The sequence below is a fragment of the Gopherus evgoodei genome, chromosome 10, assembly GCF_007399415.2.
Source record: "Gopherus evgoodei ecotype Sinaloan lineage chromosome 10, rGopEvg1_v1.p, whole genome shotgun sequence".
Classification (NCBI taxonomy): Eukaryota; Metazoa; Chordata; order Testudines; family Testudinidae; genus Gopherus; species Gopherus evgoodei.
Genome location: NC_044331.1, coordinates 24,952,967 through 24,976,680, shown reverse-complemented (window position 1 = coordinate 24,976,680; position 23,714 = coordinate 24,952,967). Strand labels below are relative to the sequence as shown.

The 23,714-nt window shown below is 40.6% G+C and overlaps 1 protein-coding gene across 2 annotated transcripts in view; it reads right to left on the bottom strand.

Moving 5' to 3' along the window:
* UNC13C (unc-13 homolog C) overlaps nucleotides 1-23,714 on the bottom strand; it is a 391,633-nt gene that overhangs the window by 288,403 nt on the left and 79,516 nt on the right. For both annotated transcript variants that reach the window (XM_030578419.1, XM_030578418.1), the window contains exons 4-6: nucleotides 21,065-21,143; nucleotides 16,828-16,833; nucleotides 374-445 (exon numbers count right to left, since the gene is read on the bottom strand). In XM_030578419.1, the coding sequence (XP_030434279.1) occupies nucleotides 374-445; nucleotides 16,828-16,833; nucleotides 21,065-21,143 (157 nt within the window). The remainder of the gene's footprint in view (nucleotides 1-373; nucleotides 446-16,827; nucleotides 16,834-21,064; nucleotides 21,144-23,714) is intronic.

Below are 23,714 nucleotides of genomic sequence, written 5' to 3'. Positions count from 1 at the left end.
TTAGCATTTCTTATTTATTTTGCACTAATGAAGACAAAAAGCCCTGGGTTTGTGAGAGACAAACAGTACATTTAGATGTCCCTTACTTCTCAGATTTTTTGGCTGTTTTTTTCTTAGACTGTAAAATTTGCTGTTGGGACCATGTCTTTCTATATGTTTGTAAAGCACTTAGCAACATTAGGAAGAGCATCTTGATGCTACCAGAAAATATATAAATAAACAAACAGCAAAACTATAAAAATGCCCAGTCAAGACAAAACAAAATTGTCAACATCATCATCTTTTGCATAACATTGATAATAGATGTTCAAATAGCTCTATCAAAGTTTCTTCATTATTTAAATGAACACAAGTTCCACTGAAAAGCACTTACCATTTCTTCATTGTTTATGGAAGTCCGGATAACCATGGCCAGGGATATACCAGACTTTCGGGCAGCAAGTGTCTGTTTAAATTGGACACAAAGAAAGTTAACAAATACACCTGCAATGCTAACTATAGAATTTAATGGAAAAAAGAGAGGTTGATAATATTATTCTATGTGAGTTTAAGCAAAATTGTAACAAAGTGATGAATAAATTTCAGTTATTTTTTACTGCACAGAACTTTTAATGTTACATACTTTCCATCATCATCGTTTCTATTGGCACTGCCTAGCTGAACTGCTATTCCTAATATAAAACCTGTTATTCAGGATTTTACGGCTGGGTTTTTTAACCCACAGGCTGTCACTACTTTTCCGCTTTGCCAAGCAAATTCATGTGATACAAGGATAGGCATCCTAGCAGAATGTGGTAGCAGGACAAGGTCTGCAGCAATTTGGAGATTGTTTTGCAGTGGGCTTTAGAATTCAAGTTGCCAGCCTGAATCATTCTTTTTTTAAGTCACTGCCATTTTTAACGTGTGTGTGTGTAATATTGCCCTGCCCTAAAAGAAGCTGCAGAAAACTTTACTACAGAAAAAGAAAATAAGTCTTTATCAAAGAAGCTTACAATATTTACTCAGCATTCAGAAAGGGTAAGGGTAGAGTGAAAGTGCTCTAGAGCTAGGAAGGGATTAACTCTATCTCCCGTCTTCCTCTCTCTTTGCCTAGCCGTTCAGAATAGAGGCTATAAGAATGGTTGCTGGGTTCTGAAGACTGGAATGAAATCCAGGTGGGGGGAGTGTCGGGTGTTGTTTGTTTTGATTTATGGTAACTCATCTGGAGTTATGATAGGGATCCATTCTGCATAACACTGAGCACTTCCATGAGTGCATTCCAATGGCTAAAATGGGCATTAAGGGTGCGAAGCACCTGGCAATAATGATCCAGTAAAGATTTGCACTTAAGACCTTGCTGATTGCTGATGTGGCTTATTTCTACCCATAAGCTCCAAATTGGCATGCGTAAAAGCAGGTAAAAAAGTCTTTTATACAAAAAATAAGGTGGCTATATGCTATCCCAGTGCCAGGATACATTCTTTGTTGCTGTTGTGATCACCTAAAATGGGTCCTCAACATTAACCATGGAAATAAGCCTTGTGTGGTATTAGGCACCACACACAGCCTCCACGAATACTGCCAGCATCGCTGTGTAGTAGAACTGCATCAGTTCTAGAGCCAGAAGGCCCCTTTCATTCTTGGGGGAATAGACAGGATTTATTCCACTATACAGAATCCCAGCAGGAATACCATTGCATCATTGTAAAATATTGTTACCTCTGAGGCTGAGATAAAACATTCCCTTCTCAGTCAAAGTAAATCATTCCAAGAGTGTCTGAATGCTTCTATCACTACGCTTCTCTTACCAAGCCTCTGCCTTGTCATGCATCTCTTCTCTTGTGGGCTAGTGGTGTCAAGGATGAGCAGTTAGATGCTCACAGACCCTCAAGTCTATTGCCCTGATTGGGACATTCACATAGCTGCCTGCTAGGTCTCTAGAATTCATTTTCACAGAAATTCCAGTAATAATTTTCCTTCTGAGATCCTTAATTTAAACCATTGTGCCTACTACAGTATCTGTTTGGTGACCACATATTGGACCACAACCATGCTGATTTATACCAGCTGAGGAGTTGGCCCATGAAGTTTTAGCTGGAGTGAAAACTCAATTTTGAACTTGGAGATAATTTGAAATGGATTTTTGTACTTAGATATATTAAGACTGTTTGTTTTAACTTTATAAATGTTTACCTTCTCCTGCTGCTCTAGCCATCCAATTTTCAACAAGTTTCCCTTGATAATAATAAACTTCAGAGAGATATAAAAATATTAATCTTGTGCAACTAATTATGGTGTAAGAAAAAGAACTTGGCATGGAAATATTTGATTGCTTCATCACTACCTTATTACAGTTAATAGATGAACCAAGCAATATTTTTTTTTCTTAAATTCTAAGCAATTTACCTAGGCTGTGAGATTCATTCAGCATTAATTTTCTTATCCAGTCATTAATAACTAAATAATTCTGTCTGCTTGTCTGTTGCCATCTCTCTCTTTTATTTCTATAAATAGGGCACATTGAAAATGTGTGTGCTGGTGAGGCTGATAAAATAGAATGTTTATGATAAAGACAATTGAAATATCTCCCAGGCTTTGCTTTTCAAACTTGCTGTGACAATGATGCATACTGTGGGGCTGACAAATCAGAGGAGACAAAGAGTAGCCAAAATTTGTGTGGGTGGGCAACAACCTCCAGTGGTGGCCAGTGAAGCTCCAGAGTATAAAGGACTCAGACAGAATTAGCAGGCTAAATACATATATTTTGTTGGTTTGTTTGCAGCATTTCTTTTTTTAAAGCCCGGAGAGTGGTCAGTTACGCTAAGGGTATGTCTACATCTAAAATTTTGCAGCGCTGGTTGTTACAGCTGTATTAGTACAGCTGTATAGGGCCAGCGCTGCAGAGTGGCCACACTTACAGCAACCAGCGCTGCAAGTGGTGTTAGATGTGGCCATACTGCAGCGCTGTTGGGCGGCTTCAAGGGGGGTTCGGAGAACGCGAGAGCAAACCGGGGAAGGAGACCAGCTTCGCCGCGGTTTGCTCTCGCGTTCCCCGAACCCCCCTGCAAACCACAGGGAAGGAGACCTGCTTGCACGGAGGTTCGGGGAACGCGAGAGCAAACCGGGGAAGGAGACCAGCTTTGCCGCGGTTTGCTCTCGCGTTCCCCGAACCCCCCTGCAAACCGCAGGGAAGGAGACCTGCTTGCACGGAGGTTCGGGGACCGCGAGAGCAAACCGGGGAAGGAGACCAGCTTCGCCGCAGTTTGCTCTCGCGTTCCCCGAACCACCCTGCAAACCGCAGGGAAGGAGACCTGCTTGCTCGGGGTTCGGGGAACGCGAGAGCAAACCGGGGAAGGAGACCAGCTTGATTACCAGAGGCTTCCTCAGGTATGCTGGGATACCTGCTTATTCCACGGAGGTCAAGAAAAGCGCTGGTAAGTGTCTACACTTGATTACCAGCGCTGGATCACCAGCGCTGGATCCTCTACACTCGAGACAAAACGGGAGTACGGCCAGCGCTGCAAACAGGGAGTTGCAGCGCTGGTGATGCCCTGCAGATGTGTACACCTCCTAAGTTGCAGCGCTGTAACCCCCTCACCAGCGCTGCAACTTTGTGATGTAGACAAGCCCTAAGTTGCTTGCAGCAAGTTCCCTTCACAGTTGTGCCCTCTAGCCTCTAAGTCTCTTCTGCTTACAAAACAAGGCACTGCTTTTCATTTTACTATATATGGTGCTACTCATTTTAGGTTAGACAGTGACTTGGATTATGCATTAGTGCAGGACTGTAGAGAGAGTAAGAACCTCAGCTGTGAGCATGTGAGGCAGGGAGTGGATGGAATGTTTACCTTGACCTACAACAATGCACCAGCCAGTGCAGGGAGTGGTGTTATTTACTATCAGTGTAGACCAGCAGCAAACTACTAGCCTTCTAGAGAAACAAGGGAAGCAAGGAGGGAATTTGCTTCAATGGGGTATCTGTGAGGCACAAACTCTCCCAGGCCTGCTCCAGGAGTTGCACAGCTTACCTATTATCCCTTGCTCAGAACAGTGCCTAAAGTCATAATGGGGGTAGGGATGAAACCAATTAATTGCTGTCACCCCTGGTGGCCAGTGTGGATAAAAGGCCCAAAGGGCCAGCTCCCAGAAGAGACATGGCATTTTGCTGATGGACCTTGGATCTATGGGAAAAGGGGAGACTTGAAGCCTTTGCAGACTGAGGTTCCTTTTTTGGCATGCTCTGTCCCCTTGCAGGGGTAACAGACGTATGGGTTATATAGCAGAAACCTGTAACTCGGTTCTGAAAATTAGATTTCCAACCATCAGAGGAGTGAGATTCTGGAACAGTTGTTGGGGCCAAAAAACTTAATTTGTTTTATGAAAGAGTTGGACAAATGTATAAGTACAAGTGTATGATGGGAGCAGGGTCAATAGCCCCAGGGCTCACTTGTGGTTTATGTCTTATGTTCCTGAAAGCACATTTCAGAGCTGCAGCCAGCCAACTACAGGGGTCAGGAAGGAATTCACCCCTCAGCCCCAAGTATTCTGAGGGAGTTCGGTCTCCTTCCTCTGAAGCACCAGAGATGGCCATGGCTGGAAATGGGATACTGGACAGGGAGAGACAGCCCTCTGAGGTGGCACTGAGAGCTTGGCTGGCTGGTTCTTGCTCAAGTATTCAGGGTCTAACTCAGTGGTCCCCAACCTTTTTGTGGCCAGTAGCACATTCATGTTTTCAGAAGAGTGTGGCAGGTGCCAACAATTTTTCAAGGCTTATTTTGTATTTGTACATTAAATAATAAGAAAAATATCATATTTAATATTACATAATATATGAATCCATAAGATAAAAAAGGTAATTTTACATGTAAAAGGTATTAATTATATTATTTGGCAATTACTCTTTCACCTTACCATGTGAATTTGCTCTTTTTTATCTACCTGTAAGAAAAATTAAGGAGTTCTTACAAAATAAATATCAGAAGCACTTTTCATCACATTTATTTTTAAAAAAGTAAAACTGCTGGTCCAAATATATTTATTATTCTTACTTTAACATAGAATGAAGCCTGCAGCCCCGGAGTTTTCTGTCCCTGACAGGCGTGGGGCCATGGTTTCTCTCCAGCTTAAGCCGCGGCCCTGCGCCTACCAGGGACTGAGAACACCGGCGCCCGCAACCTGCAGCCCCAGAGTTCTCTGTCCCCGGCAGGCTTAAGGCCGTGGCTTCTCTTCAGCTTAAGCCACAGTCCTGTGCCTGCCAAGGACCGGCACCCACAGCCTGGCACCTGCCGGGGACAGAGAACACTGGCGCCCGCAGCCTGCAGCCCCAAAGTAGCCAGAGAGAAGCTGCAGCCCCGTGTCTGCCAGGGAGAGAGAACACCAGCGCCTGCAGCCTGCAGCTCTGGAGTTCTCTGTCCCCAGCAGGCGTGGGGGCACGGCTTCTCTCCAATTTAAGCCATGGCCCCGCACCTGCCAGGGACTGAGAACACCGGTGCCCGCAGCCTGCAGCCCCGAAGTTCTCTGTCCCGAAAAGGCTCGGGGTCGCAGCTTCTCTCCCCTGCTGGATGCTAGGCGGGCACATGTAAATGCTCTGGCAGGTGCCATGGCATCCATGGGCACCACGTTGGGGACCACTGGTCTAACTGATAGGGGGATGGAAAGGATTTTCCCACAGGTCAGACTGGCAGTGACCTGGGCATTTTTTCACCTCCCTCTGCCACGTGTGGGTCATTTGCCAGGATTATTTGGGTATATCTGACTTAATCCATTTGCTGACATTGCAGGGGTCTTGAGAATTTGTTCACTTCTGTCCTTCCTATTCTCTGCCTGTGGCACATAATAGTCTAGTCTTCTGTGGGCTGTAATACTTTGGTCTAATTTCAGTTGTTGGGTTTAGTGTGTGGGTGGTGAGTAGAGTAGGTGGCCTGTGACAAACTGGGAGACCACAGACCTAGTTACCTTTAGCTCTATGACTCTGTGACCTACTTAGATGCTTGGTATGAGGGAGCCAGGGCAGAGAGAGTGCCCTTCCCTAATGTTAAGTTAATAACAGCCTGCTGTTTAAACCATTCCTGTGTCTCTCCTCGTTTTCCTGCATGTCCTGATCAAGAGGGATTTGTGAGAAAAGCGCAAAAGTGAAGAGTTCTTACGGACAGAGCTTAGCGAGATTTCAGTGAGCAAAGTTATTATAAGGATTATTTTTATTTCTGTAGCACTGTCAGAATATGCTGTGCTGTACTAAAGGAACATTCCAACAAGTAGACAGCCCTGCTATGAAGAACTTACAGTCTCAGGATGTGTCTACACATCAAGACAAACCCTCTGGTAACAAGTCTCAGAGCCTGGGTCAACTGACTTGGGCTCACAGGGCTCGTGCTATAGGGCTAAAAATAGCAGTGTAGACATTCAGGCTTGGGCTGGAGCCCAGGCTCTTTGCCAGGTTTCAGAACCTGGGCTCCAGCCTGAGCCCAACGTCTACACTGCTATTTTTAGCCCTGCAGTGGAAGCCCAAATCAGCTGATCCGGGCCATGAGACTCACTACTGTGGGTCTTTCTTTGTGATGTAGACATACTGTAAAAGACACAGACATTAATTAATATCCTACAATAGAGAACAATTATAGAACAGTGTACAGACCTTGAAGATGGAATGATTCATGGAGCCGGTGGCCTTTTAGGAGATTTTTTGAAAGGAGGCAGCAAGAGTCCTAGGCAGATCTAGGAGGTGGGAACCATGTGGCCAGACATGAAAGAAGCAGCAATGAAGTATGTTTTTCTTTTTTTAGCAACTGGAGCTTCAAGAATAGGCGGAGCAAATGGGAAGAACTTCATAAGAAGAGGAGCGAGCAGTGGGAGCATCAGTGAGGGTAGGAGGTTGAAAAAAAAATCTAGTTTTCCTCTAGAAGTTATTAGACTTGCTCCATGAAAGGAGTATGGCCTCTGTGAACCAGGATACTGATCCAACATACAGAGCAGCAGGAATTCTGGACTGGCCAAAGGAGACAAAGGGTATACTCAGGAGAAAAAGCATGTGTGGAATGTAGAGGGGGGATGGAGAAGATGGGATCAGAGAGAGAGTTACAGAGAGCTCTGCAAGTGAGTAGACGGGGAATGAAGGGCGGTGGGGGTGGGGAGAGGCAGGGCAGGAAGGGACCAGTGCTGAAATCAAGAAGTGAGGAATAGGCCAAGACAAGAAATTACCAGAGCATGGACTATCATCTTGGCAGAAGGAATGGAAAGGAAGGGATGAATATTGGAAATGCTGCGGAGAAAGACATAGCAGGATTTGGCAATGGCCTGGATATAAGAGAAGTAGGAAAGAAAAAGATATACTATACGTCAACAACAACAGTTAGGATGTAAGCTGATAGAAAAAATGTTTTAAAAGCATGAAATGGCCAAGAGTTGTCATACTGAGAAATTTTAACAGCCTATCCATGGAAAGGAAAAACTAGGAGGCGGCAATGAAGAATTGGTTTGATCTCAATATGTGCATCGACTAACATAGTTGATATCAGACCTGAAGCCAAATTAAGAGGCACATCCAAATAAGTTGGTCTAATATACACCTTTTGTCTAGCACCCTTGGTATGTAAGTTAGATCACCAGATTCTCATACGCTCACATCCAAATACCAGCTTGCACCTCACCATCATCATCTATGATTTTGGTCCACTCAGGGTACAGGAATCTATGCAGGTGTTATTTGCATACTAAATTCTGAGAGAGAAGGGTATAGAAGAAAAAGCAACTAAAAGGAAGGTGTATGGACGTATTAGTTAAAGCAGGACACTATCTATTTTAACTTGTGGTTTTTTTACACCTTCTCTCAGCTCCTTGGTATGTAAGTTACAACAACCTAGTCTTACACTCACTTGCACATTCCCCGCCGTCCCCACCCCCTGACTAATGAGCAACTTATACATCACCTCTGAATTTGGCCTCGGGTCTTAAATAATGAAAACAATTGTACAAGATGTTACAGTAGCAGAAACTCTGAAAAGTAGTGATCAGAAGCATATTGGGATTAGAATTAAACTACAATTAAAATGTTCAGTGAAAAGTCATGGTAGTGACTAACGCTGCCTGTCGTGATGACATAAAGGAAAGAGGTCTGTTGGACAGCTAAGACAGCAGTGAAGTTTAAAGACGCTTTCAACCTCCTGGAACACATGGGCTGGTGGAGAAGGGAGATGAAACGTAGTTAGGATCCCCATTTCCCCACTGCCTGCTGGACCTTTGCAATCGTGCCTCCTCCCCACCCATCCTCTAGCCAGAAAGGTGCCAGCAGTAACTTATTCTAGCAGCCTCTGGACAGTGGTGATACCAGACTCCCTCTCCTTCAATTGGTACAGATATTCTTTCCCCTCTATTGATTGGCTGTGTTTCCCCCTCACAAATCTTTTGTTGTCAATCACAATCTCGCTGCCCTCCATATTTCTCCCTACCCTTTTCCTCTTGCTTCTTTTCTCCCCTCCCTCACAATGTCTACAATCTCGTTTTAGGTGTTTCTTATTAATTAATCCCTCCTGCCTTTCCTCTTCACCTCACACCTGGCCCATTATACATTTCATATAGGTATGTAAATAAATCTAAAATAAATGCCCACCCCAAACAAAGAAAACACAACAAAACCATGGAACTTAAATGAGTTTGCCAGTCATCACTCTGCTTGCACAGTGCATCCCTTTCCATCCATCTTTTGTCTGTTTAGACCTCATTTCTGCAACTGATGGCATATAGGTGTCCTGGAGCGCCAATGTGGAGCTCTATTGAAGTCAATGAGGCCTCACACATAAACAGATGATATTATTAGCAGGACTGAAGCCTCAGATTGTAAACTGTTTGGGGCAGAGACTAAAAATAATAGAGTGCAAGTATTTTAACAAAAAAGGTAACAAGAGTAAGTGGAATTAAAATAATTATCTGTGATCACTGGGAAGTTATTGAAATACATAAAAAGCAAGTATGCCTACAACAGGACAGTTGTGGCCTTGAGGGGCAGGAGAAAATGGCCGTGACTGAGGCCTACATGGAGTTTTATCTTCAATATTGCCACTATAAGTGGAAGGCAACATTCAAAGAACTTAGATATATTTTCTCGGAGAGCAATGTGAGATGTTCAGAAGCTTTGCCATTGCAACAGAGCAGATAATTAAGCAATTAAAAATATTAAAAGTTGACAGTGCACTAGGCCCAAAGGAATAATATTACAGAAATGTGAAATTAATAACAAGAGTAGTGGGAAGGTCCTTAGAAAAGGTTCTGAAGCATTCACCTAAAGACAAGACAAGATGGAATACCAGACGATTTGAAGGTGCCTAGTAGACAGACCTTGCCATAATTAAGCAAGGAACAAGGAAAAGATTCACAACATTGTAGATTGGTGTTTAAGCCCGCATGTACACATACTCATGAGAGAAAGAGAGAGAGAGACTGATTTTTCCTCCCCCATGGATCCAAGCTTTCCTTCATCAGTTAAAAAAAAGCCCGTCTTTCCACTGGAAGCAATCTCATTTCTCCCACTCTTTCCTCCTAGCTTTCAGGTCCTCTGCTTCCTTCCTTTTCCAGATGTCATAACCTCTCCCCACTGTGAGATGCTCTGAAGTCTCCCTCCCAGTAGTTAAAATAACTGGCTCAGTGGGTGTAATTTGCACTAATTCAGCATTCTGCTGGGCCAAATTCAACTCAGGTATAATGGATGGGGAAGAAAGCAAATGGGAATTGTAGCCTCTCATGCCAGGGTTTAATTTGGCCATGAAAGTGCTGGGCATGGTGTGAGTCAATGTTAAAGTAGAGAAGCATGTTTTATCTGACACCTTCCGGCTAATTACTTTTCCTGCTATATTACCCCTCCCACTCTGAATATATAAAGTACACTTGCTTCTCAGACCCAATGGAATGTCAAATCAGTGTGAGTTACGTCGCATTGGCTCTGACCAAATTACTTATACCTGATGTTTTACTTACTTGATCATTTAAGTTGCAAGTGATTTTGGCCAATCTACTTCCCTCATCAACTTTAATGGATGTCTTGCTTTCAAATATGGTATTAGCACCAGCCCCTTTCTTTCTGAACTTAGTAAGTGTCCCTATTAGCCAACATTCATAGAATCATAGGACTGGAGGGAACCTCGAGCGGTCATCTAGTCCAGTCTCCTGCACTCATGGCAGGACTAAGTATTATCTAGACCATCGTGAAAGTGTTTGTCTAACCTGCTCTTAAAAATCTCCAGTAATGGAGATTTCACAACTTCCCTAGGCAATTTGTTCCAGTGCTTAATCACCTTGACAGTTAGGAAGTTTTTCCTAATGTCCAACCTAAACCTCCCTTGCTGCATTGCTATTTAAGCCCATTGTTTCTTGTCCTAACCTCAGAGGTTAAGAACAATTCTTCTCTCTCCTCCATGTCACAAACGTGTTATGTACTTGAAAACTGTTATCATATCCCTTCTCATTCTTCTCTTTTCCAGAATAAACAAAACCATTTTTTTCAATCTTTCTTCATAGGTCACGTTTTCTAGACATTTAATCATTTTTGTTGCTATTCTCTGGACTTTCTCCAATTTGCCCACATCTTTCCTGAAATGTGGTGCCCAGAACTGGACACAATACACCAGCTGAGGTCTAATCAGCACAGAGTAGAGCAGAAGAATTACTTCTCATGTCTTACTTACAACACTCCTGCAGATACATCTTAGAATGATGTTTGCTTTTTTTGCAACAGCGTTACACTGTTGACTCTTATTTAGCTTGTGGTCCACTATGATCCCCAGGTCCCTTTCTGCTGTACACCTTCTTAGGAAGTCATTTCCCATTTTGTATGTGTGCAACTGATTGTTCCTTCCTAAATGGAGTACTTTGGATTTGTCCTTATTGAATTTCATCCTATTTACTTCAAACCATTTCTCCAGTTTGTCCAGATCATTCTGAATTATAATCCTATCCTCCAAAGCACTTGCAACCCCTCCCAACTTGGTATCATCCTCAAACTTTATAAGTGTATTCTCTATGCTATTATCTAAATCACTGATAAAGATATTGAATAAAACTGACCCAGAACTAATCCCTGTGGTACCCCGTTCATTAAGTCCTTCCGGCATGACTGTGAACCACTGATAACTACTCTCTGGGAACGGTTTTCCAACTATTTATGCACCCGTCTTATAGTAACTCCATCTAGGTTGCATTTCCCTAGTTTGTTCATTATTCTCAGCTATAGTCAAATATTAATGTGTTCGTCATATTAACATGGGATTCAATTAAAATCTGCATGTGAACATTTCCACATTTGATTCTGCCATGGAATTTCCAGTTTGAGAGAGAAGCCTCAGATAAAATCTTCATGATTAGGTCCTATATGTAGTAAAAATAATACACAGAAATACTGCTCCCCAAAAATATCACAAATCAAGGAGAGAAGATAGGCAACCATCATACTACCTTACTATATGAGTTTACTATTAATTTTCCATAATATTCATATCACTCTTAACATATGTCCCAATATAATAAAGGAGGATTTGGTCCATCTGAAGTTTAAAGTACATATAAAAAAGAATATTATGTAATAACATGGTTTGTGTTTGGTGGTAGCTCCAAAACAGCTTGGAAACCTGCAATTATTGTCAGAAAATAAAATACATCTGGCTTGCCATGTGGATAAAGCTTTAGATTATTAAAACCAAAAAGAGGAAATTCAAAGCTAGAAAAATGTGAGTAGCTGTTCAGCAATCAGTACCATATTTTATTAGGTAATTTAAAGGTTTCTTCAGGGCACTCATGCCGAGGGGAAAGAGACAAAAAGTAGGTTCTCCACATGCTAGTTTTCATCATTTAATAGCTAACTAGTTTCAAAACAGCTTCTCTTTGAACTATTAAAAGGTAATTTATATACTACTTTGGAGATCTGAATTATATTCTTTGCAAAAAAAGAATATATATAACACAGGGGGAAAGCATCTGAAAAAAAAACAAACTGGCACCCAAAATTATTTATCCCCTTCCTACGATTTTTCTTAAAAAAAAAAAAAAAAGGTGATGCCTGATCTTGAAGCATTTAACAGGGCTATGATATTAAACCAGAAAGCGGGGTCAGAAATGGCAACTCAGCTTTAACTACATGGAACCACTGTAATAAAATACATTCTCTCTTGCCATCCATTTTTGCAGAACAAACATCAGAATGTGACCTTTTCCTCATAGAGGTCATCTTGAATACTAAGATAGGTCCAACAAGAGAATGAAAGCAAGAGAAGGAGATTTTTATCAGTACTTCTACCAGTGCTTGCAACTAACTCTTAAGTTCTGCAACATACAGGTATGAAATGAACTAATTTAATCACAATCAATGTTTTTTCCACATTATCTCAAATTCTGTTTTTTCAATAAAGCAGATATAAAAAGTATATGATTTTCTTTATTTATTTAACAAGCTAATATTAAGAATTTTTCATAAAAAACTTTATGCACAATTAAGGAATACTCTAGGAAAGTGAAATAATCACACTCAAGGTAATACAGAAACAGAGCCAGATCTTAGCTTTTGCACACTAGTGTTATTCCACTGGAGTCAAAGTTGCTATATCAGTAGACATGAGCTGAGATCTGGCCCACTGGGTTTAGATAAGTGTCTTAAATCTTGAAATATCTATCCTATCATTGCTGTTTCCTGCTACAATCTTTTATTTTTTTTATTATTTTTTTTTGTGGGAGAGAAATTTATATGAAAAAAGGTGACAATGGCCTATTGTTTCAGTCAAGCCCTGTGGTTTATGCTGATTTAGCAATACTCCTGGAATTCTCCCTAAGGAATCAGAACCTTTCCACAATATCAAGAATTAATCATTCTATATCAAAAAAATTTCACCCAACATTCTGGTATCATACTCATGCTACGTCAATGCTTAACCAAGTAAGCATATGAAGGGAGACATTCAAACAGCAAGAAACAAGGAAGAAGTTCAATTCACATAATGTTTGAAATTTACACATATGTATGAAATTGTATGAAACCCAGTATAATCTTCTTTAAGTCAAATGTAACCAGCAATGACTCCCAAATTTCTCAAAAGATCACTGAAATCACCTGCATGTACAGATGACAGAGAAATGTAAAGCTAGGAAGACTGAGGTAATGCTGGTGGGAAGGTGGAAGTGTTTTGAAAAACTTGCCTCCTTTATTTTCCTTTTATGATGGCATTTTCCATCAGATTATTAAGTCAGCCAGCAGTCTTGGAGCCTTTGGACCTCCTCATTGCTACTGAATAGAAAAATAGCCTTGATGATGAAAAATGCTCACATCTGTAGGAACTAGCCGGAAGATGATTCCACCTACCTGGCCACAGTGATCCATGCATTTATGACCTTCCCTAGGATTACTGCGTCTCCTTTCTATGAATCAAGCCATACCTATGAAAATGCTCCAGCTGGTACAAAAACCTGTCTTCTTAGTAACAGAGGTTGTTGTGAACACATCACCCCAGTGCTCTCTGTGCTGATTCCCCAAATGAATACAAGGTATATGTCCTGATATTCAATATCCTCCATTGGATTGGCCCTAGCCACCTGAAAGATTACTTCCACTTCAGTGACAATAATCTCCACAGCAGCTACATTCCACTGGAACTTAGAACAATGCCAACTAATAGGGAATGCTCATGACTGCAGCAAACAGAACTTTCATTGCAGCTGGGTTTAGACTATGGTACTCTCCTGCAAGATAGAAGAATTACTGTGGTACTCACCACTTTCAGAACTAAATGAAAAACTATTTCTTGTGTCTAGCTTTCTTGGAATACTTTCTTCATGCACACACAATCCATTCAACAACTTATGCACCCGAACAACAAACAAAATCATGATCAAAACTAATCAAACTGTTTGCCCAGTGGAAACAGATGAATGATTGAAAGACACCTGGGATGGGTTTAAATGGCAGATTGCAAATTTATTAATTATACCTTGGGGAGTGGCACAACATTGTTTTCCATTGTCTACACTGGTTCTAGTGCAGGTTAGAGGAACCAAACCGCTCAGAGTAGACCCTTTTCACTGTTCTACCCCACTGACTCAGTTGTGAAACACACAGCATAAGGTGGCATGGAATGAGAAGGGTCACAAGATTGGACCCTTTAGTCCTGAAAGACTTCAAGCTCTTTCCCGCTATCCACAAGGTCCAACTGTACTATCCTGAATCTCATTTACTTCTGGGAGCTGGGTCTTTTAGCCTTTACCTGCGCTGGACACTGGTCATAAGTTATGACGAGTCAGAAATCATAACAGCATTATAGGAACATCAAATCCTATCATTTCTAACCCAACTGTGCCTCCAGAAGGCAGCAAGGAAGGCAAAACCTCCACCGGATTACCTGCCAATTTGGTCCAACAGGAAAAATTTCTTCCTGATCCCTAAAAGAGGTGATTGGTCAGACCTGTAGTATCATAAGCAACACAACCCCTAATCTACAACTAAGGAGAGGGAGGCCTGGGTAAGAGGTTTAAAAAAGCCTGGATTTAATTTAAATTGCGAGGGGAGGGGAGGGCAAACAACACTCAGTCAGCTGGCTTCATTCACCTTTGCCTAACCAATGATTAAGCAGAGAATCGAAGATGGGGCAGGAGGACCACCTCCCTACCACATATATGTTTTGGATTTCTTTCATTCCCTGCTGGCCAGTCAAAGGGCCTCCCTCATTAAAGGTTATAAGAGAATATTATCCTACAGTCTGAGAAGGGAGACAGAGTGTAAGAGACTGTTACTGTTATCTCTATTTTAAAATACTTAGGAGGCATTCAGATAATATGGTGATTAGGGGCTAGTTGATATATATACAGACAGTATTCTATCTACTGCTACCAGTCTATCTTGGCAACTAATCTGGACTTTCTTTTTCCCCACCAGAGGGATTCAAGCTATGTGTGAAAGATTCATGCTACCAGACCAAAATAAACACAGGACTGCAAAGTAATTCATGGAAAGTGAGTCTAACCCACCATAAGCTGTAAAAGCTCATCTCGGTATTGAAGAGTAAAAATGGGAAAGAAAACCCTGCGAGATATGTTATAGTTTCAGGTCCTGATTCACATTTATACTGAGACCCCTTTATACTGCTGTGTAAAGGAGCTTCTAACTGCAAATGAGAGCAAAGATCTCAGATTCCAAGAGTTTATATTAGTTATATTTTCCAGTTAAATGATGTCAATGAAAAGGTATATTACCTCAGTGACCACAAAGGAAGGATCAAATATATAAAAAGTGATTGAAGCCACTGGATAAGAATTTTGGTTTTTACACTGTGATACTTTATAGAGAAATAAAATGACATTTATATACAGGATCTTAGTAAAGTAGAAGTAAATTTCCATTTTTCTGAATTTCTGCAAAATGATTTGCAATACAATATTATACACACACATTGTTAAAAGAACATTATCAAGTTTGCAAAGTGAAACATTCAAATATCAGAAAATGCCAGAATTAAGACTACCTGCTCTTGGTTCGAGGGCCAGTCCAGGGCCCAGACCACAGCAACCCAGAGCTACAATTGCAAGGAAAGTCCTATTCAGCCCCAAGCTGGAGCATGCCCAGTTGAAACAGAATTTTTGGGGAATTTATCTGTGAAGCTCTAGCAAGCCTCTACTGAGCTTGTACAATCTGCAATTTTTTAAAATCTTATAAACTCGACCAAATTTGGGGGTGGGTTTTCATGGAGACTACAAAAACCATATTACTGGCACAAAAGCCATCATCCTGCCAAAGTTCACATCCTTGCTTCTAAGTATGGAGGCTTCTCAAAAAAAAAGTCACCAGAATTTTGTAACCTGGGCAAAACAACATGTTTTCCTAGTCTTGTTTTTGTAAATGACTGAACCAATTTGGCTGAATTTTTCCAAAAATATTCAGCCTGAGGCAGACACCCTGCATGGATAATTTCAGCCCAAATAGTTAAAAGTTGTTAAAGTTATGAGCAACTTAAAAACAGGGTTTTAATAATGGCAAGTGTTGTGTGGCTTAGAACAGTGGTTCTCAAACTTTTTTACTGGTGACCCCTTTTACATAGCAAGATTCTGAGTGCAACCACCCTTTCTTATAAATTAAAAACACTCTTTTATATATTTACCATTTTAAATGCTGGAGACAAAGCGGGTGTGGGGTGGAGGCTGACAGCTCGTGACCCTTCCCCCCCGTATTAACCTCCTCCCCCGAGGACTCCGGACCCCCAGTTTGAGAACCCCTGGCATAGAAGAAACCATTTGAGAGTGATTGCTCAGGTAGAATTCTCTTATTGCATCTTACTTGCTGTTCATTCTAAGCCAACACTGTGTTTTCCAATGGGGGACAAAAGAGAAGTTACAAAAACAGATTTTCCACATTACATAATATCAAATACAGAGCATAGCTCATGCTATACTGCATAGAAAGCTGATTTATTTTGGAAAAACAAGTTTTTTCCAAGATTGTCCAAATAATTCAAAATCAATTTAAATCAAGATCAATTTCAAGATGCTGAACATACTCAACTTCCATTAAGGATCCTAAGCACCACGTGAGAAGGTAGTCTGTGCCTGGCAGGACTGGGCCTTAAATTATCTGCTTGTTTCCATTTGTAACCAGAAGCTTTTTAATTTAAAAACTTTTTGAAAAGGATATGTACATATTTTAATTTCTAGTAATATTAAAATTATTACTCAGCAGATGGCTACTTTCATAAACCATATCCTCATTTAGGATTAACATCTTGCTCATAAAGCAGCATTTCTAATTTGCAATTAAACATCAGCATGAAATATGGCAATTGTGAAATCCTTAAGACTATGACATTTCAGAACATTCACTGGTATAAAAGCACTTACCATAGCCTGACAAATCCAGCGGTGATATGGAAGAAATTAGAAAGAGCATTAATAATTAGGGAGATTTACTACATGAAAGCTGTCAAAGAATGATATGTACATTGATCAGTGTCAAAGCAGCTGAGCAGCAAGCACTTCTAGTTATTTCCACATTTCTGAAGGATTCACAGATAATCAAATTGACACATGTAAAAATTCTTAACAGCATTCTCTCATTCCTCATCTGATATTCCAAAATTCATTTTTTCCTGTTTGTGGGCACATGAGTGACATTTATGCACACAGTTATTTACAACAGTACTAAAAATAAACAGGTATTAGTTTAACTTCCACACTACTAAGAGATACAGTCATTTCTGAGCTGGCAGTGATAACTTTCACTAGGAAAATTTTTTAAAGAGCTCTGCAGCTACCATCTAATGTTCAATTAAAAAAAGATGAATCAGGTTTTTGATGATATAGTAGAAGCACCATGTTTTTGTAGAGCTTAGTTATTTTCAACAGTCTCTGTATTTTCAAATAGCATGTTCATTCTGAGGCTGATTCTCCAGGGTATGGGGTTTCTGTGACAGGATGCTAAGCCCCCTCTCAACTTACAAAGACTTCAGTGGTTTTGATAGTGGTCAGGATCTCACAGAATGTACTCAGTGCCTTTTCAGGGCCTCTGTACCTCACTGGCAATGTCATCTATCAAACTTGACATTTTTGCTATTTATTTATTCTTTTAGGGCAATATTTTCATACCTGGTTAGTTAAAGAAAAAGTAATGACTGGAATTTTTAAACCTAGGCAATTATAGTCCATATTTAGGTACCCAAGTTGAAATGATCTTCAAAGTTGCTGAGCATCTGCAGCTCTCCTTGAGTTTGGTGAGATTTATGGGTAGTGAGCACTTCTGAAAAGCAGGCCACATACATTTAAATGCCTAAATATGGACTTCAGGTAACCAGATTTGAAAATTTTGGCCATTACTTTCTATTCTCTAGAGACTCATTCTCCAGACTACAAAATTGGGTCCACAGTTTCTTCAGTTAGTATTGATGCAGTCACCAGCATTATAATAAACAGTAATTTACAAATCAAGAGTCCTGAGATTTTTTTAATTTGGCAGAAAGGAGCAAATAATTCTCACTTTATCATAGATCTGAAAAATTTCACTTTCTCCCCTGTGAATTTCAATAATGTACATTCAGTTTTCCTGATTTCAATAAATCAAATTTTTAATACTATTTATTTCTTTAGTAAATAATTCATGGTTTTTGGTGCTAGCCAATACACATGTTAGGCACAGGGTGCACCACATTAATGTTCTATTATATCCATCATGTGGGCAATTATGTTAACACTTTTGCTCACTTATGCCAAGAAACAGATATCCCACTCTACAAAGCTTTTGGCATTAGCAAATATGACACTTGTCAAAGACAAATACATGAGCTGCCCTTGGTACAAGCATAGGAGATGCCTTCTCATGGATTAGTCCCTAGAAAACTGTGTATTTTTGTATTCACCACTTTGTTTTTATGCAATAAATTTGGCGAAGCCTGGTTTTTTGGTCTCTTAAATATTTGTAATAATGAACCATAAGTGTAGTCAATCAATTGGCTATATATTTTAATCAACGGTGTATTGTCCACAATATGTCATTATCATTATTCTTCATTGAAAGGTAAAGTAATTCTGCTTTAAAAGAAACCATCCTTGTGACATCTGAGATAGTGCAGTAATTTCCCAGTATAGAAAATAACAGTGGTATCTGAAGTAATCAATGGGGTAACTTGGTTAAGGTTAACCTTTTAATAACTACTGTTAAACCCATTTATTTCAGCAAAAGCAGCAAAGAATCCTGTGGCACCTTATAGACTAACAGATGTTTTGGAGCATGAGCTTTCGTGGGTGAATACCCACTTCCTCAGATGCATGTAATGGAAATATCCAGGGGCAGGTATATATATGTGTGCTAGCAAGCAAGCTAGAGATAATGAGGTCAGTTCAATCAGGGAGGATGAGGCCCTGTTCTAGCAGTTGAGGTGTGAAAACCAAGAGAGGAGAAACTGGTTCTGTAATTGGCAAGCCATTCACAGTCTTTGTTCAATCCTGAGCTGATGGTGTCAAATTTGCAGATGAACTGAAGCTCAACAGTTTCTCTCTGAAGTCTGGTCCTGAAGTTTTTTTGCTGCAGGATGGCCACCTTAAGGTCTGCTATAGTGTGGCCAGGGAGGTTGAAGTGCTCTCCTACAGGTTTTTGTATATTGCCATTCCTAATGTCTGATTTGTGTCCATTTATCCTTTTCCGTAGAGACTGTCCAGTTTGGCCGATGTACATAGCAGAGGGGCATTGCTGGCATATGATGGCGTATATTACATTGGTGGATGTGCAGGTGAATGAACCAGTGATGGTGTGGCTGATCTGGTTAGGTCCTGTGATGGTGTCGCTGGTGTAGATATGTGGGCAGAGTTGGCATCGAGGTTTGTTGCATGGATTGGTTCCTGAGCTAGAGTTATTATGGTGTGGTGTGCAGTTACTGGTGAGAATATGTTTCAGGTTGGCAGGTTGTCTGTGGGCCAGGATTGGCCTGCCACCCAAGGCCTGTGAAAGTGTGGGATCATTGTCCAGGATGGGTTGTAGATCCTTGATGATGCGTTGGAGGGGTTTTAGCTGGGGGCTGTATGTGATGGCCAGTGGAGTCCTGTTGGTTTCTCTCTTGGGTTTGTCTTGCAGTAGGAGGCTTCTGGGTACACGTCTGGCTCTGTTGATCTGTTTCCTTATTTCCTCATGCGGGTATTGTAGTTTTGAGAATGCTTGGTGGAGATTTTGTAGGTGTTGGAGCAGATGCGGTTGTACCTCAGTGCTTGGCTGTAGACAATGGATCATGTGATGTGCCCGGGATGGAAGCTGGAGGCATGAAGGTAGGCATAGCGGTCGGTGGGTCCACCATCACGGGACCTAACCAGATCAGCCACACCATCACTGGTTCATTCACCTGCACATCCACCAATGTAATATACGCCATCATATGCCAGCAATGCCCCTCTGCTATGTACATCGGCCAAACTGGACAGTCTCTACGGAAAAGGATAAATGGACACAAATCAGACATTAGGAATGGCAATATACAAAAACCTGTAGGAGAGCACTTCAACCTCCCTGGCCACACTATAGCAGACCTTAAGGTGGCCATCCTGCAGCAAAAAAACTTCAGGACCAGACTTCAGAGAGAAACTGCTGAGCTTCAGTTCATCTGCAAATTTGACACCATCAGCTCAGGATTGAACAAAGACTGTGAATGGCTTGCCAATTACAGAACCAGTTTCTCCTCTCTTGGTTTTCACACCTCAACTGCTAGAACAGGGCCTCATCCTCCCTGATTGAACTGACCTCGTTATCTCTAGCTTGCTTGCTAGCACACATATATATACCTGCCCCTGGATATTTCCATTACATGCATCTGAGGAAGTGGGTATTCACCCACGAAAGCTCATGCTCCAAAACGTCTGTTAGTCTATAAGGTGCCACAGGATTCTTTGCTGCTTTTACAGATCCAGACTAACACGGCTACCCTCTGATACTTTATTTCAGCAGATGCCACTCCTTTTTGCAACTTGAGGAATTGTTCATGAGGCTCTTTAAGGAAACTTGAATAGCAATTAATATTGTTCAGAGTTGAAAGATTTCTAGTTAACCTCAACTAGACTGAAACTCAGCATAAATCAGAGGTCACAGAATTTAAATTCCTTCCCCCTTGCTGGAATGATTTTTTGCCTTACTATGCCCTACAAGGGTTGCTAAGGTAACAGATCCCATCATGTTATAACAAAATAACAGATAAATCTTTAAATCATTTTAAATTTAGGGTTTTTAAATGTCTGTTTTTCCTCTTTCAATTGCACAGTAAGTCAAACAAATCAGTATCCCAAGCACTGAGGAACACTGTGCTCATTAGCTAATTTTGCATTATGTTGAATAGTTTATTACCTGTATGGTACACACAGACACACACTCAGGTATTATCTGATTCTATTAATAATTTCAATAAAATCAAATGTAGATATTAAGTGAAATATAATCATATTTAGTAGCTCATAATTACCACGTCTTACTTTTGTCTAGATTCATCTTCCTAGACACTGTATTCCATACAACAGTTTTCCACACAAACGCAGTAGCCATTACATGAAAGAGCTAGAGATGATTTTCAAATGAATTAACAATTTCTTGTTATCAGAGGTTACTCACCACATCTCGAACGATGGGAAAACTTTTCTTTCTACGCAGGTCTGGCATGCTGTCAATTCCATACAGTCCATGGCCAGGCCTTAAGAGAACATAAAAGGAGAGGATGAAAAATGTTTGAGTTTAGGAGTTTGTATCTTTAAGGAGGACATTGTTGATTTACCATATTCCCTGCTACAATATGACTAATCTCTGTATATGTAACGCCAACAGACCGCAGTTGTTGGCAGGCGGGAATGAATCTGGGACCTCTGGAGTTTAGTGCATGAGCCTCCACCATATGAGCTAAAAGCCAATGGCTTGTTAGCTAAGGCAGTAGCTCAGACTCATTTTCTCTCTCTCTCTCTCTCTAAGTGGTCTCTGTGTCACTAGATGGGACAGAACACCACACCCAGGAGGTGTGTGAGTTACACATAGTTAAAAGCAAAATTAACATTCTAATTGCTGACAGAAGCAGTAGTTTTTCAAAATTATGAAAAATAAAGTTCTAGTGATCAGAGGCATGGACTTGATCTCTTCCTAGCTCTCCCCTTGAGAAGCTGGATACATTAAGCAAACCTTCTGTGCCCTGTTCACGTAGTTGTATGGCAGGTTTCATAATAGTTCACTACAACACAGAGTGTGGTAAGGCTTAATCAATTATATTTGTAAAAATTTGGGGCTTTGAGAGCCTATATACCAAATGATATTTAAATGCAGGCTGTTGTCATTTATACAGTACAACTATATAAAAAATTCTGAGTATATGCAATAAAATCTTTTGATGTGTTAGCATGGGACTGCAGAAAAAACAATATCTAATGCAGTAAATAATTCCAACTGTAACTTTTTAATGTCGATTTATTGGCCGTATCATTAGTATTTGGAGTGTTTACTTATGCTCAGTTTGATTTCTCTATTCACACAAACATTTAAACTACACACACACATATATCAGAATGTACCTTAAAAACATTACAGGACAAGCCCAAGGCCACTTCATGCACACAGTACAAAACTGGTGTGTGTGTAGTATACATAAATAATGCAAACTGAGTCATATCCTGCCCAAGTAGGTAAAAGCAATACAAAGATCAGCAGAAGGATACATTTTTCTTGTAGGGAGGGTTGGCAGAGTTTGTCCCATGGAAGGAAATGATTTGAGATACCCAGAGAGTTGGGCAAATATATTTGCCTAGAGGGCTAGTGCTTCCCCAAAATATTCCTTTGGTCCCAGTTTCCCCCGGCTTGGCACTGCCTCAAACCTGAGAGACAGAGAGAGAGATGAAAAAGCCCACCTTTGTTCCTTGCAGGGTGAAGGACCAATTTTATAGTCCACTCACAGAACTGACAGACCCAATTTTATTTTGATATGTCAAAAATTCCTGGGTGAAAATGAAGCTCCACTAAAGTGGGAAAACTTCCATTGATTTCAATAGGATTAGGATTTCACTCCCTAATGCCATTGATCATTAGGTTCTCTTGACATGAGAAATGCAGACTGCCTGGTATGGGTCTCAAGGATTCCCATTCTTATTTGACTGAAACATATGGTTTGGGGTATTCCCCCCTGTATCTCACATGGTATAGCTCAAAGTTCTTTTCTAATACCCTCCAATTCAATAGGCTTCTGGAACAAACACAGCAGTATGTGAATGTCATTTATTTCTGAGTCTCATATGAATCAGACTGAGTGCAGTGTCTTTGCCTTCTTGGAGTCTGCCTGATATTGGGATTTGGATGAGCACAAATTAGATTAAACTTAACATGGCTAAGAAGAAGTGAGGGACAGGCATTGATGGTAAAGTTAGGTTGATTTCATCCATGTCATTGAGAGAGTTTTTCAAATATTTGTTCAATAATTATGTCATTTTCCAGGTGCCATTGGATCTTCTACTTCTTCTGAAACCTCTGGTGGCTTTTTTCTATGTTGGTCTAACCAGGTATTTGTGCTCACTCTGGATTTCCTCCAATAACGCAAGTAGAAGCTATTGAGAATTGTTATGAAAGTCATGTCTGAGGTATAAGTTTGGATAGAAAGATATTTGTGCTGACTTGTCTGGCTTCAGCCTAGTTTGCCTGACATGAATTTTGTCTCTTTTAGTGACCCTGTTATTGAATATATTTGCTTACAGCTGCCGTTGCATAAGACAAAGGAGATGTTTTGACCACAGGACGTGCTTAGATTGAAGGACAACAGATCCACAAAAATGAGCTGCCAAAGGGCAATTAGAGAAAAACAGAAAAGTCGGCAAAAGATCCTAGGCAAAGCAAAGGGTAAGAGTGGCCTGGTTAAGCATTCTTCATTAGTGCATGATCAGTGGCAACAAACCAAGTAGAAAAGAGAAATAACAACATGAAAATAGTGAGGACAGCAAAAGTTACTCCAATTGAAGTTTATGCATCTATATGGAGAATTGCTCAAGATATGTAATACTCATAATACTTAAAGGTGATTGGAAATGAATGAATGAAAATGTAATTTGGATGTGTATAAAATGTGGCAAATTGTAAGGGGCAATCAAACTACCATAGGAGAAATCAATCATGACCTGCCTATGTGCCAGGAGAAGTCACTGTCTTTTTCGGTATGTCTGTCATTATTACTTTAATAGTAATTGTTATCACAAGGCAAACTTTTCGTTCAAAAAAATAATAATAAACCAGAACTGAG